The sequence below is a fragment of the Pteropus medius genome, unplaced genomic scaffold (genome assembly GCF_902729225.1).
Source record: "Pteropus medius unplaced genomic scaffold, Ma_sr-lr_union100, whole genome shotgun sequence".
NCBI classification, from domain to species: Eukaryota; Metazoa; Chordata; class Mammalia; order Chiroptera; family Pteropodidae; genus Pteropus; species Pteropus medius.
The window spans coordinates 7,917,693-7,936,777 of NW_024344253.1; the positions used below are offsets into that span (position 1 = coordinate 7,917,693).

General features: G+C 40.4%; 1 protein-coding gene and 1 pseudogene across 3 annotated transcripts in view; one reads left to right on the forward strand and one right to left on the reverse strand.

The window, feature by feature from the left end:
* AIG1 (androgen induced 1) overlaps positions 1-19,085 on the reverse strand; it is a 203,621-nt gene that overhangs the window by 74,482 nt on the left and 110,054 nt on the right. The window contains exon 4 of one of the 3 annotated variants that reach the window (XM_039869741.1): positions 1,361-1,516. The exons of the other annotated variants lie outside the window; for them this stretch is intronic. Coding sequence (XP_039725675.1) covers positions 1,493-1,516 — 24 coding nt within the window. The 3' untranslated portion in view covers positions 1,361-1,492. Of the gene's footprint in view, positions 1-1,360; positions 1,517-19,085 lie in introns of those variants that run through there. 3 annotated transcript variants of the gene reach the window in all.
* Positions 18,765-18,883, forward strand: LOC120608010 (uncharacterized; annotated as a pseudogene).

Here is a 19,085-nt window from a genome sequence, read left to right on the forward strand (position 1 = left end):
ACTCGGTAATGGCATAGTGCTTTACGAAGTGGTTCCAAGAGGCCAGGGTCTCTTTGACTAAGAACTGTATGCCAAGAACTGCTTAGCCTGAGCCTAACGGTGTTTACACCCCAACCTTTTCTCTTTTACAAACTGGTAGTCTTAATTCTTCTACCTTACCCTTCAAATTCTCATACAGGCCCAGAAAATGATAAAAACTCATGAAATACTGAAAATTGAGAACAGCTGTCTACTAATTGCTAGAGTTTATATGAAAGTTTCATTAAACAGAGAAACAACAGATTGAGAAAGGACCACCAATGTTCTTTGCATCGTGCCTCCCCAATTAATCCTTCATGCAGTTTCCAGCATAATATTTCAAAACCTCAAATTTGATCTACATAAAACCTCTCAAAGGCATCAAAGACGCCTGGAGGCCTTCATGATTAAATCAAGACTCCCCAAACTTGGCATCTAGGGCCTTCGTGGTCTGGTGTCTGCCTACACCTCCCTTTCATCTCCCACCAGTCATCCAAAAACGGCCTGTGCTATAGGTATGTCAAAGAGCTCAGTGTTTATTTAGTCCAGGCTTTTCCTCTATTATCTGTACTTGTGCTGTCAAATACAGCAGCCACTAATGTTGGCTAGGTGGAGGGCCAGGGGAGGGAGGGAGCAATTGAGGGGATTGTCTTATGAACTATAGAGATGTCTACCCAATGTACTATATACTTGAAACTAATAAAAAAATATACAGCAGCCACTAGACACATAGGGCTACTGAACACATGAAGTATGGTTAGTCCAAATTGATCTGTGCCATAAGAGTACACCTTGCACACCAGATTTTTAAAATTTTGTGTGAAATAGTGTAAAGTATTTCATTAATAATTTTAAAATATTGATTTCTTGTTAAATGTTAATATTTAGGATTTGTTGAATTAAAATATACTATTCAACTGAGTTCACCTGCTTCTGTGTTTAATCTGTTTCACATTTGTGGCTTGCATTACGTTTCTGTCGGGCAGTGCTGTTCTACAGCTATGCCCGTGCTCCCTCGGCGAGAGGGGCCTTTTTCACTTCATCCATCCAGATAGTGCCTCCTCATCCTGTAAGACTCAGCTTCAGCATCGCCTCCTCCGGGAAGCAAATGTGAAAATGTATAGTACATAATAAAATATCGTTTTTCCAATTCTCAACAAGCTACACCTATCTGTTTGTGATAGAAGCTGAGAAAAAGTGGAAGAGAATTGTTATGACTTTCTTCAGACTTATTCCTTTCTAGAGGCAAAGGTCTTCAAATGTGAGTCGTAAGTACAAATCGTTTTTAGCACTCGGTTCAAATTGTAGAAAACAGAGCTGCTTTCTTCACAGTGCCTTACCACCAAGTCCAAGGTCACCGCGGGAGTCAGGCCTTCCCTCTGCCGGAGGCACAGAGCCCACTTAGGGCCACATTCAGCTTCCTCTGGTTGGGAGAATCACAGTTCCTCCTCTCGGCCCCCGATCTGGGTTTCCACTATGGTGCCGGTGCGATCCAACACTGCCAAAAACGTCCTGGTCAGGCATACTTCGAAGCAATGTCTCATGTGGCCACAAAATAAACTTTTGCCTTCTACTAGGAATAAGAATTGAATTCTTAAATTGAGAGCGAGTTGGCGTTTTAAACTTGACATCTTGAAAATGGAAAGAACACATTTCAAAAAAGCTAACTCCACACCTACACAAGGAGGCAGATGAAGGCCACCTTTGTTTCTCTGTTCCCTAGACCACGCCCATCACTTTGGTGACAATCATTATTGGTTTTGAGCTTCCCACAGTCCCTGGAGTATAAAGCCCCCTAAGTCTCTCTCACGTGTGTAAGCGAAGGGCATTCGGATCCCCATAACGATGGCTCAGACTCTCCTTCCCACTCCCTCGGCTGTTCTCTCCTGCGTGTTTGTCCATGGCTCTTCGATGCTTCTGCCCTCCCGGTTACTCTTCCTGTCTGAGTGCCAGGACACTTGTTCTACTCAGCCATGCACTAGACATAACAGTCATGGTGTCTGCCACACACACAGCTCCTGACAAGCCACCACCTTACTCAGCCCCTGTTGAAGGGACAGCCCTATAGAGCCACATTTTATACCACTTAACTACATCCCTGCCTTGGCCACACTGATCAGTTCAAAGGTGGATGCTTCATTCAAGAACAGTCCAGTCTATAAATAAGCCTGTTACAAAAAACAAAAAGCAAAACAGGGCCTATCAGATTCTCTCTTTGGGGTAGAAAGTGATCATATTAGGTCATGGGGAAAAGTAAATGATGAGAAAGCCAAAGCTGAGGGCATAGCAGAGGTTTTCAAAGTATACTCCAAGAAGTCACTGGGGTTCTGTGGAGGTGACATAGGGCCTGACGTAAGAATGAGGAGAGGCCTGGGTGGGAGGAGCTGAGCCCACACCCCTTTTATCCAGAGAAGTTCCCCTTTTATCAGCTTTAAATATGAGATGTTGCTTGAAGAAAGGTAAAAACCTGCTTAAAAGTGTTTGAAAATCATAGAGAAGAGAAAAAAATAGAACCAGAGAAGGTTAAAGAAGCTAGTTGATAGATATCCAGCAGATAAAGGAGAATGCAGTGGGCCTAGGGAGAACCTCTGAGGCCCATTAACGAAGACCAACAACTGAAGACCCGTGTGCTTCTGTTCTTCTGCAGCCCTAGCTCTTCCTGGCTTGTCCTGGGGTGCATGCACATGTACCCTTATAGTGCAGCACCTCTGTGATCCCACCACTGAAGGTGCTGAGTGAGTCTTCGGTTCTTGCACCTACAGAACCCTGGTGAAAGACCCCTAAAATAACCACAAGGGTTCTCTCTGTTGAAAAAGATTCTACCCCAAAGAGATCGCGGCTCTTTTGGCCCCCAATTGGAAGACCTGACCTCAGCATAGTTATAGAGATATTTTAGGCCCTAAAAGTTAAGCCTGTTTTGTTTTGTTTCAATTTTGCAATGTATTAGATCAAAGAGTTTAGAATTTTCCAGGTCCCAAACTGGAGGATGCTTAAAGAATACCTCTCACTGTTGCCTTCTCAAGCATTTTTCATATATGGGAGAAGGAAGGGCATGGGGCAGAGGAACTGTCACAGCTGTAGCGGCTCCTCTCTACCAGACAGCATGCTCCATAAAGCAGGGCCGTGCTTGGTTGTTTCTCAAGTATACCAGTAAAACTCGGTGCCTAGTATCCAGCAGGCACAGTATAAGCATTTATGACAGGCTAACTGACTGCAGGTAAGATACTTGCTTTCTGAGATAATCCTTCTACCTCTTAGAAGTCCGTTATCTGTGTTCAAGGGTCTTAACTCAATGACGGAAGTTCAGACAAAACAATTAATTATCTTTCTTCAGCACATTAGGTTATCTATGGCAATAGCATGCTTGGTGGCCTTGGTGACATACGTTTCCTGAGAAGGATGTGAATTAGCTACCCCTCTGTAATTCCATTAATTTTTTAATAGCCACCTAAGTTAAGTAGTCCCTATATAATTTTCATAAAATGATACATATTCTGAGGCCTAAGCATTCCAATGCAATGAAGGTTAACTGCCTATATTTTCATTTTTCAAAACTCATACTGAGATAAAAGTCTTTGGATAAAAATATTCACAGCAGTTGACAGAATTGTTTGAGCAATTATTGAATGCAAAGAAAATGATCTCTTGAATTAAAAAGTTACAGAAAATGGGAACTAGAACTGTCATTTTAAGGTAAGATTGCACAGGTGTGACTTTTTCACCACCAGAGCACTTTTGTAAGTCAAACAAGTGGATAAAATCAAAACAGAAAAGTTCAGAAAATCATGACTGAGTTCCTTTATTACCTTCCTAAATGGTCTCTTTTGCAAACAACTTCCTCTGAATGAGATTTTGAGCAGAAATTAAAAAAACAAAACAAAACACATTTATTTTGATAAAACCTATTCCTTTAACCATACATGTTCTCTTAATAAAAATCCTGTATGTCATATTGACTATAAAACAGTTGACTATGAACAGAAGCCAAAAGAGATAGTCTAACCACGTTACCTTAGGATATATACAAATTTCCTTCTCAAATTGGGACGGAAACAAGGAAAAATCAAGCAAAGGTGTCTCATACATTTTGGAGTTTGAGGAGAGGCCGTCAAGGAGACAGAATTTAAGTGTTTTCTGATGTTCGAGTTGAAAGTGGATGTCTGACTTTCACCAAATGCCTGTGTAAAATTTGCTTCTTTGACCAACAAATTCTAAAAACATTATCAAATTATCTTTTCCTTTTGGGCAAATCAGGCTAATAGCATCAATGTAAAGATTCGAGGAAAAATTATATGTCATTTTAGACTCTACTGTCACTGACTTGATTTTAATCTTCCAGGTCTTAAAAGGAGCAAAATAAATGAGAATCTTTGCTATACATTTTTAGGAACTTCTGGCTAATTGAGGAGGTAATAGCAGTATTTAATTATTGGCAAGGCAAAAGTGACTTTCACTGAACAAGCATTTACTAAATTCCTCTTACATGAGAATTATCTGAGGCAGAGAGGCATGGGCCAGGTGTATTCTCTTCCTCTTCTCACCATGAGGTGTCTAAAACCTAAACCTGATTAACTATATTATAAAACAGAAAGCACCCAGTGCTCTAAGACATGAATGGGACACCCTTAGGAGAATTTAGGGAGCAAAGGGAGACCTTCTCACTGGGCAGACTGGGGAAGACTTTTTGGAAAAGGGCACACTTCAGCAGGAAGGGTAAAGTGGATTTGTAACACTGGAGACAGGATGGAAAGACGTGACAGTCAGAGAAGAGAGCATAAGCAAAGGCACAAGAGACGGCAAAGCAGTCCGGGAAATGGTCGAGTTTGACGAGAACTTTGTATGGGGAAAGGACAGTGCTTGGGATTAAATCTGAAAGAATAGGTTGGACCCCGAACAGAAGACTTTTAAATGCCATGCTGGGGCATTTTAACTTTATTAAGTAGGCAATGGGAAGTCGTTAAAGGGTCTTGAGGCAGAGAATGGTTTAAGAGATGTGGTTTCAGAAGATTAATTTGGCAACAGTATATAGAATGTATTAGAAAATGTATTAGGAAAAAGAGAAGGCAAGGAGCTCAATCGAGAGAGCATCACTATCCTCCAATTGACAGGGTCCGAGGACAGCTTTGGGAGCAGGAGGAAAGAAAAATGAAGGGCAGATTCAGGAAACACAGAAGGCAAATACTGGAATGGCAGGAAGGAAGGGAAAAGGGACTAGTATTTATTGAGGACATAACTACATGTTACTCAAAACACTAAATATATAGGATGAACACATGTCTTATTTTTCTTGGCACAGTCTGAGTTTATGCCTTTTTTTTTTTTAAATCATGGGATAATTATTAACAATGGCCTCTTTCATTCTTAATATTTCTGGTTTGGACAATACATTTCACAATCATAATCTTATATAATTTCCCTCTTTGATTCCTTTAAACTATCCTCCAGTTTACATACGAGGAAGCTGAAGCTCTGAAGTGGTGCCTCATGGCACATGTAGCTAGTGGGAGGTAGAAACCGGATCTGAATCCACATCTAGATGGTTCCAAAACCCATGAATGTTCTACTACACTTCTACTACATCCTGGCCCTGATGTATGACAGGTTATAGAGGGCAAAGAGACGGGGAGGGTCATTAAAAGAAACAGGGACGTCAGAAAGAGACAGGTTAGGTTAAAAGATAAGTTCTCGTTTGGATGTGTGATCTGTACAGTCTTTAAGGTGCTGGAAGGATATTGAAGCAGTTGGAGATGCTGGCTGGAACTGGGGAGCAAAATTACACTCTAGCTTTGGATTTGTGAGCCTTCCAAATCAACAGATGCAGGACCCTGAGACTCAATGACATTGCCAAGCATGAGACTGCAGGACAAAGGTCACAGCTCAGATGCCTGTAGTGGCCAGGCGGGAAACACAGACGAATGAGGGGGTGGAAATGAGACACTGGGGAGTGGCAGGAGGAGGTGTTTGTGAGGATTATCTTAATTTCTCCCAGAAATTACTGGCAATTTCAGATAGAACAATACAACCATTAAAAGGGTAGCCTACATTTCTTAATTCGACTGGCAACTAGAGCAACTTCCAGTAATTTAATTGAAAATAAATCTTAATCTAGTCATAGAAAATATTATGACACAACAGAAAATTATGAATTGCAGTCATTCAATTTTGTCCACTTTTTTTTTTTAATCCTAGGACGGACCTCAAATGAGAGTTTTTAAAACGTGCAATTAGTTTTTATCAAAATCACTAGCTACGCACAAGTATGTTAAAACAAACTGCAATACATTTTTACTGTTCTAAACGACAAGCAAATATAACTCAGACACTATTGCCATGAGTGTGTAGGTGGGGGCAAGAAGTCGGTGTAGCAGGAGACGGGAGCCAGCGGGACCGGGATGGTGGTGGCAGTGCTGGTGAAAAGTATTTCAAAAAGCAATATGCCCAACGTTCAAATTTACAGACGAGCTCATTTATATTAGAAAAAAAATTAATTTATTAATGAGAACCTAAGTTACCAGTCTCGTCGCTGTTTTATACTTTCAATTCAAAGGTCAAAAGCACCTGTCGCCTTCCTGGGCTGATACCAGTGGGTCTCAAACTTTTACGAGCACTTTTACCTGAACTTGTTTACTTGGAAGACTCACTATGACACAGATTATGGGCTACATTTCGGGTCTTCCTGATACAGCAGGTCTGAGATGAGTTTGTGAGAGTCTGCATCTTTAACCAGTGGCCAGGTGGTGCTGATGCTGCTGGTCCGAGGACTACACTTTGCGAACCTCTGGTCTACATGCCAGTGGGTATGCTAGACGGGCTGGCTGGCCTCTGCCCCTTTCAGAATTGCCATGCTGCACAAACATCCACTAAGGCTCTGTTTCTCGTGGCTCTCTGGAAAATGATTCAACGACATGGCTTCACACAGGGGTCCAACTTTTTGCCTCATTGTCTGTGTTCTGAATCCAACCTAGTTTAATATTTTGGAAAATGTTACCCCTTTCTGTACCGAGCAGAGTAAATATTTTGTCAGTTGTTAAGGATGAGCTGCAGTTTAAGACCTAAAGATGTATCCAAATTCAGCAGGAAGGCTTGGAGCCGCTTTGGAACTTTTTCCAGATTGTGATTTGTAATGTATTTCAGCAGCCAGCAGAAATACCAACCACTCGATCCATTAAGAAAAGGCTGAATGAACCTTTTTACAGCAGATTTTTTTTCCACACCAACTCTCATTACACTTGGCAAAGAGAAAGGAGAGACAAAATGCTTTTCTGTCCATAGGATTTCATCTGAGTATTGTTCTTACATAAAGAACTTAGTGGCAGAGAGTTTTTAGAATTGGAAGACATTTTTAACAATCCTTTTTGACAAATAAAACAACTAAGGCCCAAGGAAGGTAAATGCCACTTGTCTGAGGACCAGACAGTGGCAGAGCTGGAGTTAGAATAAAGTTCAAAGGCTCCTAGATTTTCTTTACCACAACTTACTACCTCCCATGCAGTAGAATAATAAAACAAACAAAACAAAAAAACAAATACTACCAATAGTGCATTTTATGTTGTGCTTTCCCTGGAAACGCCTAAATCATCTGGTTACTGATGGCTTTGCCTACTAGTGAGAGGGCTCTGGGGAGTAGACAGAAGGAAGAGGTCCTGGAGGGTACTTTTCTCATCTTCATTACTAAGCATCTCCTGAAGCATCTTCCATTATAGTGATTTGGGTCTCTTTAATGTAATGTGTGGGCTGAGATGGTAGGAAATATGTGGGGAGACTTACAGGGGACAAAGGATCTTAGAGCGCATTGGGTTCGCACATCTCTTGTGTAGATGAGGAAATTAAGGCTCTCGGGAGTTGAAGAAGTTGCTGGAGTCTTCCATCCATTAAGTGGCAGAACTACCGCCTGACCACAGACCCCTTGCCCTGCAGCTTGTTGCAACTTCTACCTTATTATCTTGTCTACTGTATATAGTGTGTTGATTTAAGCCAGAAAAATGCATGCTTTACTGTGAGTCTAGATGCAAAAATACTCTCTTCAGCATTAAGAAGGAAATATGGTAAGAATAACAGTTAATGTTTCCTGAATGCTTACTCTATTCCAGGCACTGTCTTAAGCACGTTACGTGCATTATTGCACTTAATCAGTCATATCATATAGGAAGCTAGAATACTGAAAGGTAGGAAATGGAAATGGAGGATAAAATGAAACAATGAATGTGAAGCACTCAGCACAGGACCTATACTGTTTTCCTAGAACATGTTATTGTCTGCTAAATGCAATAATCCAAGTAAGAGATTTAGAATAGTTCTTGGCTCACAGGGCATACTAAATATTAGCTATTATTATCACATTTTTCTCTATTTCTTTGTGTGGAACAGCCCAAAGAAATTGGATCTAGATAAAAGTTATGAGCCATATAAGATTCAAACATAGGGAATATCCTTGGGAGCCAGTTGCCACCAGTGGAAACCACAGCGACCACAGTGTAGCTTGGACTAAGATGCTCTCAAAGGCCAAAAGCTGCAGCCAGAGACCACAAAAGAACAGAGTTGAACAGGTTCATATTGAGCCTTGGTTTCAAGGAGCTCGGAGGGTTTACCAGACATCTCTTCATCAATCTTCATCACATTCGAGTTGGAGAGAAAAGTGAATCTAGTATGAAGACCTCTTTCATATAAAGGTGGTTTGTAAAGACAACACTGACCACTGGAAGCCAGTGGTGAGTATCCGATTTCCTTAATAACAATGCACTTATCTACTGGAAAAGAATTGCACCATAATTAAGATGAAACGAAAACACTTCTGCTAATTAAAGCACCCATGGAAGGTAAACTACCTTGTAAATTACCCACTAGAGAATGCCTGAGGTCCCAAGTACTTGCACACAGGCAAGAAACCAAGGAAATCCAGACAGAGTCCTCCCTGCTGCTGCCTACTTCCTGTCCAACCTGGCAGCTAGAAAAGATTCATTTTGTTTTGCTACAGAGGGATAAACTAGGCTCAGTGAGTGGAAGATTCATGAAGGTAGATTTTGGCTCAAGATAAGAGAACACTTACAAAATTAGAGGTCTCTAACAACGAATATGCCGCCGGCTAAGGTGGTGTGTGCTCTCTCTGCAGGTGATCAAGGAGAGGCCAAGGAAACATTCACAGGGTACACAATTGCTGGCATCATAATTTTCATTGTCACTGTAATCATTATCTTATTAGCATTCCACCAACTAGATATGGGCATTGATTAGAGTTGAAAATGGTTCCACAAAGAGAGAACGAGTGACAGTTAAGAGCTGCTCTTAGGTCAAACTTGAATTTGAATCCATTTACTAGATTTGTGCCTTAGAGTTGGTGATCAAACCTCTCTGAAAGCCTCACTTTCTTCACCTGTACAACAGAGTTAAAATAACTACATCTCCTGTTCATTTATTCATTTACCAGATATTTATAAAGCATCTACTGTGGGCCAGGCACTTTTCTAGGTGTTGGGGATGAACAAAACAGACAACATCACTCTTCTCTAGGGGGTTCACATTTCAGTGTCTGTGTGGAAAGATTCAGAAACTATACAAGTAAACACAAATATAATGATTTAACAAACTGACTAAATACTTATGCAGACAGTAATAAATGTTGTGAATTAAATAAGACAAAATGTCCAGGATGTCTTCAGTTAAGATGGCCAAGAAGACTTCACTTAGAAAGTGACAAATGCATTGAAACCTAAAATAAGGAGCCAGCTTTGAGAAAGCTCTAGCAGAGGAAGGAGCAAATGCCCTGTGACCCCACTGGGCTAGACCAGTGTGTGGGGAGTGGGGCAGAATGAGTAGTTCAAGATGAGATTGGTGGTGAGGATTAAAGGAGGTAATGTAGGATGATCTGTACTACATTCTATGGTACATAGGAAATACTCACATTATTCATACTAAAAAAATTTCCATGACATATTAATGACATTGCATAGTGAGGGCAGATGGAGGCATCACTTCTCCATCCATGGACACCTCAAAAGGCCCAGGCCTCAACTCAGGGACCTGACACTCTGCTAATCTAACCTACTCAATCTCATCCTAGCATAATTCGTATTTTAACCACTGGAAGAGTACAGAATATCGGAGCTGGAAAAGAGCCTGGTCTGTCCATATATCAATTATCACATCCTGATAGGGGGTAATCTGAAGGAGGGCTCCTTGGAGCAGCTTCTGAAACCCTGAGGAGTGGAAGGTTAGGAGAGAGTAAGAGGATGGGCCTCTCGGCCTCCTGCCTTCAACCAGAGGAATTCTTAAGTGTCTGTTCTGTTTTACTTTTTACTTGAAAACTGAGTTGTTTTGCTAAAGGCAACTCCAAAGTTTGAAAATCACCAACTGATTCTAGTTCTATAGGTAAAGAAAGGAAAGTGAGCCTCAGAGAGGTTAAGTGATCTATTCGGGGACAATGAGCTGATTCATGGCAAACTGGGACTAGAACCCATCTCCGGATCCTTGATTTAATAATTCTCCATATGTTTTCTTACATATAACACCTATACTGATCTTTATAAGTACGGAATTTGTTTCTGTTCAACCTTATGTCAATCAGTGTGTATTCTCTTTACTATAGGTATATATCTGAGTCCTGATGCTTTAGAAAATACTATTTCTATTTAATTTATTTTGAACAACAAACACAGGGCCTGCTTTCAGTGTCTTGTAGTTCACGGAGGTTTTCTCAGAACCAAAAGATGTTTCAGTTAGGGTCTAGGGGTGAAGTTTCAGGGAACAGGATTACGGCAGCAATTTCTGAAAAGATTATAAAAGAGTTGAAATACTCTTTCCTACCTCTCCTAGAGCTGAAAATTGATGAAAGAGTAAACTACAGAATCAGGAATCGGAAAGTAACAGAGGGTTAAGAAAACAATAAAAGACATGATTTGCAAAATGCTAAGAATGAATAAGGGATCCTGAAGGATGTCCTTTTTGTGGGAATGGTCTATGTTCTGTTTAGACTCAAGTTCTGGTAAGGAAGGAAGACCACCTCCCTCCTTTAAAATATCAGAAATAGGTTTAGAAGATGTGAAAAGACATATGTCAAACACCTGCTTCAAGGACAGGAAGTTGGGCAGGATAATTGGGTCAAAGAGAAGCAAATATCTTAGTTAGAAAAGGGCAGTAACAATGGGGAACATATGATATTTTATTCTATTTTGGACTGTGGAAGCAATACTGGCATGTAGAATGAGGTAATTTAAAGTGTTTCCTGGATTAGCAGTTATGGATAAGTGGTTCTCTTTGGGTCAGTTAATACTGGCAGCTAAAGCAAGGTGAGAGGAGCATTTTCACAAGGTTGAAATTTTCAGAGCTTGGGGGACTTTCAGAAGGCTAACAGGTTTCTCTTCAAAAGAGAGTAAAGGTGTTCCAAAAAATCCTACAACTAGGTGTGAAAAAATCGAAATGAGGCAATGCTATTAGTACATAAATATAAGTTAATATCCTCACTCTATTTAGAGTTCATTCGAATTACTAAAGTGAATTCACATTGAGAAAATGAAATTGCTAAATACACAAATGAGAAAACGTTCACACTAAAATCACAATGAGATGCTGTATTTCCTTCTGCTACATGAGTGCTGACAAGGGTGTAGTGAAACTGGTGATCTCATGCATCGCAGGGGATGTTGTGAATAGATACAGCCCTTCCAGAAGGAAAGCAATTTGGCAATATGTGTTGAGCCATAAACATGGTCATACCACATGGTGAATAATTCCGCTTGTGGGAATCTATCTTAAATAAAAATATGTGAAAAGCTATACCAATAAAAATATTTGTTGGAATAGTGTTTAAAGTATTACAAACTTAGAATGGGCAAGGAATTATTCAATTCAACAAATGATAACCGAATAGCTATCAGTAGCTTGGTATAATAAAGCGGAGTTCCTTCCCTCAATAATTCATAAGCACAACTTAATGCCTGTATTCTTTTCAATATTAGGCAACCATCGGAAAGGAGGCTACAGAACACTAAGAGGTGAAAGTGTGTACAATATATTAAATTTAAAAAGCTCTACACATGCATTATATGTATCACAATGTTTAGGGAGGAAAAGCAAATGAAAAAGCTCAGAAGGAAATAAACCAAAATGGTAACAATAATGAAATAATGGGTTGTGGGTTTGTTTGTTTGTTTTTTTTTTTTTTTTTGGTAATGTGGTTATATAACTTTTAAAATAAATAATAATAATAAAAACAAGAAGAGAAACAGAAAAATAAAGCTGTTATTGAATAAAGATGAACATTAATAAAGCAAGTCCCAAGTATACTTAAGAATATTAATTTATTTAAACATTGCTTTTGGTTGTATAACTTTAGTACCTATGATTTGTTAATTCAATAAACTTTTATTTTAGTAGAAAAATTATGAGGGTTCTAAACCAGAGATTCATTGAACCTCACTCATGGAGGCCTTCAAAATCTCATATAAATAAAAGTTACTCTGAAGTAGGAGCTTAAGAAATTCTGCTACCTAAAAATCATAGGCTAAAATTCACTCCAAAGCTTTGGGCTTGAAGAGCAGATAGATTCTGGTGTTCTAACAAAGATGGGGAAATGGCTTTCTCAGGCAAGAACTCCTGCAGGTAATGGAGCAGATGTGTCTTTAACAAGGAGGAAAAGCCACACCCAAGTGCAAAGGAGGCCCATGGGGGCAGAAATTTCTAGGTATTCTGAGATCCCCTTACCAACTGCTCTAATTTCTTTGGTTTCTTCATTCGAGGAAACCTGAAGACTGTGTTGAGTTCAACTAACATTATGATTCAAAAATCCATAGGATCCAACTTTTATGGGTTTTTCTTTTTTAAATAGCTCTGTTTTGAGGTCACATAAAAGAGTCTTTTTACATGACCATCAAAAGTTCTTGGATATTTGTTTTACCTTGAACCATATACATGTGGATTCGAGTTCATCATTATATTTCTCACTTCAGGGGTCTTGAGTCCCTCATGTCCTTTCTGTTCTTCTGTGGCTGTGGGAATCTAAGACCCTGTCCTCACCTCCATGAGCAGTTGATGTCAGGAGAGCACAGGTGTGTTTAACTAACTCGTTCACCACTGGGTGCCATGAGCATTCTGGATATCGTATTCTGGATATTGAGGAGGACTTCCCTGTATTCTACTTAATCAGGTTAGGTAATCATTTCTCAGTTCTTCCTATTTTCCTGAGTCTTTTCCTGAAACACACTCCTGGGATCAATTTCCATATAAAGCATAATTCTTGATTGCAGGCAATAGAAACTGACTCCGATCATCATAACCCAACAACTAAAGGAGCAATTTTTGGAAGGCTATCAGGGCTCATAGAACCAAGTGGGGCTTGAAGGATCAGGCTTGTAAAATGCCAGGAATAAGAGCTCTAGAAATGTGTTTGTGGGAACCAAGGAAGATCTCACTAATAAGCTGGTTCAAGTTCTTTGTTAGAAAGAAATTATAAAAAAATAGTGAAAAGTGTAAAAAAATCTTAAATATGTGTAGTAGTGTGCAATGAAAAAACACATTGTTAACATCTAATTGTGGTTTTACCACTAACTAGCGCCCGTATGAGTTATTCCTGAGCCTTAATACGGCCCTCTGTAAAGTAAAGAGCTGGGTTATAGGTTATAGACTGTTAAGCTATGGCTCCCTTCTAGCTTTCATGTTCCCAGCGTCTACACCAAGGGTGAGGACCTGTTTGAGACCTTTCCTCTCCCGCCCCCACACACCTGGGGAAAATACTAGTAGGGAAGCACAGACCATTTCTGTTAAAACCTGGATGCAGCCACAGAATCCTCAATACAGAGTTCTGGACATCTACTTCCCATAGGTTGGAGTTTGCATGTAAGGGGAAATCAATCTACCATTCCTGGTCTGTACAATATTGTTCCACTTTCATAGAATGAGCTAAACCAGAAAAGTCAAGACCTCCTAAAAACATTAAGCAAAATCTCTGTTGAAAAGAATCTTCAAGACCAGCTCTTTCCCTGCTGCTAAACATCAGTTCAGCTTGTACAATCTCCCTGGTAACAGAGTACAATAAGCCATCATCCAGTCAGCCTGAACATTTTGCAGTATAATTCAAACATATTTTAGGTGCTCTCAGCATGGTGTTCTTCCTTCAGTTCTTACTTTTTGTCCTCCATTCTCCTTGTCCACATGCCCGATGACTGTCCCATTTATATTCTGCTGGAATCCTCCAAACTGAATATAATAGAACTGAGGGAAACCTAGAAAAACTTTGTCTAATTTAGGTGACCATAATAATCAAAAGAATCCAGAAAAAGATGTGTCAGAACTTTGTCTATTATTAAACCAGGATAAGGGAGAAATAGTCTCCCTTGTTGAAAACATTTTTTTTTTTTAAATTAAACAAGAATCTTGATAATCTCTCTCTTCCAAGTTAAAAGATTCATCTCACCAAACTCGATATATTATTTTGGGTTAGATTTGGCTAGGCACCTCAAAAGCCTCAGCATCACAGTACCTGAGAGCAGGCATCAAGCAAGCTCTAGCCCACGGACTCAATCCAGCCTGCCATGGAATTTTGTAAATTAAAATTTCATTTGAACACAGTTACTTATCTGTTTACGAGTTGTCCATGGTTGCCTTTGTACTCTAAGTGCAGAATCAAGCAGCTGTGACAGAGACTATATGGCCTACAAAGTCTAAAACGTTTGCTATATGGCCCTTTACAGAAGAAGTTTGCTAACTGCTGCCTTGGAGTGTTGACTTAGTTCTTTCTCATGCAAAGAAGTCCAGAGGGCAGTAGCACAGGAGGATTAATATGATCATCAGAGAACAGACTCTATCGTTCCACTTTGATATCCTGGCTATACTAGCACGTGGCTCTCATTGTCAAGGGCACCTCATTGTCCACGGTGGTTTCCGAGATCTCATGACATTTTTAAGGAAGGAAGAAAGAAAGAAGGAAAGAGGGAGAGAAGGAGGGAGAGGGGGAGGGAAGGAAGGAAGGAAGGAAAGAAAGATGGAAGGAAGGAAGGAAAGCAGGAAAGCAGAAAGGTAAAGGGGGACCCCTCTCTGAATAGTCAGCTCTTATTAAGTAGCCTTCCTGAAGTTCCACAAAACAGTTCCACTTACATTTTATTTGCCAGAACTTAGCCATATGTCATATCTAGCTGCAAAGGTGACTGAGAAATAAAAGTTTTTATTTGTTTGTCTGCTTAATTTCTAGTGGCCATGTGCCCAAGTGAAAATAGAGTCTATTATTTTCGAGTTAAGAGAGAGTGGATGCTGAGTGAGGTAAGTAGCAATCCTGGTTACAAAACATTATTTAGTAAAATCATGAGTAGCGTATTCACAGATAACCCATATCTTCTTCCATTTTGGGGTGGAAACGTCAGAAGAATGAAGAATTTGTATTCTGGCATCATAAATACTACTTTTATCTTAGGTTTAATCATTTGGTATGTATATTAGCCAATTATGTCAGTAATTGTCTTAGTCCATTAGAGCTGCTATAACAAAAACAAAATAACTATCAGACTAGGTGGCTTAAGCAACAAACAGTTGTTTCTCACAATTCTGGAGGCTGGGAAGTCCAAGATTCGGTACTGGCAGATTTGGTGTCTACTGAGGATCCAGTTCCTGGCTCAAAGCCAGCCTTTTTCTCATTGGGTCCTCACATGGTAGAAAGAGAATGAGAGAGCTCTCTAGGGTTTCTTTCACAAGAGTGCCAATCTCATTCATGAGGACACAAACATTTAGTTCATTGCAGTGATTAATCAATTCATTCATTCAGCAAGACTTACTGAGGACCTACAATGCTCCGGGAATGGTGTGAGGCAAAGGTAAGGTGCAACGACCCCTAGTCCTTGCCCTCAAGGAGTCCGAGTCAACAAGGGAGACAGACCAGCACAAGGACAATAAACTTTCAGGGAGAGAAGTTTTCCTGGGAGTCGGTATTGGCACACCATGGAAAGCACATAGGAAGGTCTGGAGACTTGAGCTGAACACTGAAGAACTAGGAAGACATTTGCAGGGCAAAGAAGTAGGAGCAAGGGCCTTCCAATATGAGGGAGTAGCACGTGCAAAGACATGGAGCAGAAAGAGAGTGAGCATGTATAGCCTGGCTGGGGGCACAAGAAATCAGCCAGAGAGGTGGCCACAGATCACCCTCAGAACAGCAAGGTGTTGGGTTTCCTCTGAACAGGGCTGAGTAGGCACCAAAGGATATCACTTAGAGACTGATATGATCAATCTGTGTTTCAGAAAGATCATTCCGGTCACAGGAAAGACAGACTGAGGTGCGATGAGATGGTGAGAAGCAACCAGAAGGCTTCCATTTGCCTCTCATTAAATATTTCGCAGTTATGCTTAAGTTAAAGTATGATCTTGTATGGCTGCACGAGAAGATCCATTTACCAAATAGCTAATTAGTAAAGAGATATGAGGGATAAAAATAACCTGTATTTCACTGAACCCTCGCAGCCATCTTGTGAAGTCCCATCTTACACATGAGGTAACTGAGGCTCAGAACGGTGAAGCGGCTTGTCTAAAATCCCACAGCTAGTGTTACAGTGGGGCTTGTAGTAAGATTTTCTGATCCCAAGTCTAGTGGGGTTTTTTTAGTGCATGTTAAGAGAAACAAGCATTCCAGGCTCAGCCTGTCACCCCCAAATCCAGGCCAGGCGGCACTATTTGCATGTCTTGGCAGTAAGATACATTAGTGGCATTAAATACAGGAAAACACGAAGACATTTCCCTTCAGTTACTTCATGAGGCAAGATATCAAGAGTATTTTATTAGGCTTTGGCAAATTCTCTTAATAGGAAAAATCAACCATATATTTTATTATTCTTTGGTTCAGTGCCGTGGCAATTATTCAAACACTCATGAATGATCTATGTTTCTCTATGATTCCAACTTTCTATTTGATTATAGTCCATTTTTCATCATTTATGTGGGAAGCCATAAGAAGTCTCAAAATAGACTTGTTTAAAATCTCAAATCAACTAAATCCTATAATATTTGTTATTTTTAAATTATTCTTGTAGATTTCTGTCTTCTCAGAAAGAACTTTCCAGATACCTGTTCTCTTCCCCTGACCTCCATGTTCGTGTGAGAAGCTGCCCCTCACTTAGGCTATCCCACACTCTCTCAAGACACTTACAAACTTACACGTGACTGTTAGTTTCCTCATCTTCTTGCCCAGTAGACTGTAAGGTCCTTGGAGTCAGCAACGGGAGTCTTTATTTATCTTTTCATCTCCAGGCACAGTAACTGGCATTTAATAGGCCACAACAACTATCTGTACGTTTGTTAATAACACAGAGCCACGATGTAACTAAACACATACAACTATATTTAAAATGGTACTGTAATAGAATATTTAACACATGAAAAAAAAAAAGAACTACCTTTGCTGTCATTTCGGTACAAAAAAAAAAATCAAAAGCTGTAGGCACAACTTGGAATCTGGAGGGGCTATTTAGGGATCCATTCCAATATTTAAGATTTAGGGTCACAAGGCTTTTTTGTGGTTCCATTTCTTCCCCTCTGCCCCATCTCCCATACAGAACATAGGCTTTACAGGTTAAGTCTGCCTTTCTTGGCTTAAAAGCACAAAGTCTTTAAGCTTTCTTGAGTTGCCATTTTATGAGACCAGATGTTATGCCGTGGGCACATATATCTTTAAAATTTACTGTGATTTCTATTCTTTGACTGCTTTCCATGCTGGTACTGCACAGAAAGGAGCTTCTAAGTTTTGGTCTGAATAGGAGCTAAACTCAAGAGCCCTCCTGTCTCAGACACACACGTAAAGCTCTTCCTCACTCACACATCTTGCCTTTCTCTGCAGAAGCACAGCACCGTACGGTGCCACGTTTTCATTTTGTGGTTTTAAGGCCTGCATAGGTGTAACTACATGTCGGGAAGCCGTCTTTTGGAATGGCCTCACCCTGTTCACGTCCATGTTCTCAACCAGTCTCTAACTCTAGAAAGCTTCTTTTCACCCTGACCTTTTCTTCCTTCCATACGCTCTGTTAAGCTCAGTGTTCTTGTTTTCTTTGCTCTTGAGCCTCAAAACATGAGCATCTTCAGAGTTCAAGAATGCAGAAGGGAGACGTTGTGGGGCACAGTGAGGTGGAAAACCCAACCAAATCAAGCCTTGTGCAGAACAATGGGGAGCTGAGGGCTGACCCATCTCCTTCTGGGGATGTACTTCTGCCTGGCTGCAGGTGGGGTCGGGGGAGCGGGGGTTGGCTGAATTCAGGAAATGTAACTGCTGAGCTTCAAAGACTGCAGTGCTGCTGAGAAGAGAATGCGGAGAGGAACATGAGGCAGATGCACTAGCCAAGATAGTTGGTTTTCAAGGACAGGTGGAATTTGAGTTATTGGTGAGTTACCAGTGCTACTCAAACCAGAGAGATCTTGTTCTTCAGTGGATATTCGGCAATGTCTGCAGACATTTTTGTTGTCTAACTCGGGAGAGGGGAGAAATTGTTACCAGTGGAAGGAGGCCACGGATGTTGCTAAACACCCACAGTGCATCCCTTCTTCCACAACAAAGAATTATCTGGCCCAAATACTCGATACTGCTGAGGCTGAAAAACCCTGGGCTAGACAAAGGACTTTCAGAGCAGGTGTCATACTATGTGTAAGTACGAAAAAAAAAGGTAGAAATTAACTTATTGTTGGAATTTTAAAAAAATCATTCAGATAACATTTCATCAGCCTCCACCTCGATTTTCACGTACGAGGCACTTACAAATACATGTTCACGTACAAATATTCCTTAGCTTGTCTACGGCCATGCTACCCTGAACAAGCCTGATCCTCTCTGATCTCAGAAGCTAAGCAGGGTCAGGCCTGGTTAGTACTTGGATTGGAGACCACCTAGGAATACCAGGTACTGTAGGCGTAAAAAATAAAAAAATAAAAATAAAAAATAAGGGATTGTAAGCTGACAAGGTCCTTGCAATCTGTGAGGTCAACCAAGGGTTGCCTTGCCTAAAAATTTTTAAAAAAAGAAAAAATATATATATTCCTTAGCTCTTGGTGTGGAGTATAAATAGGAGACCTGCAATGTGGCTGGCCTCTGGTGCTCCCAGAATTGGATTAGT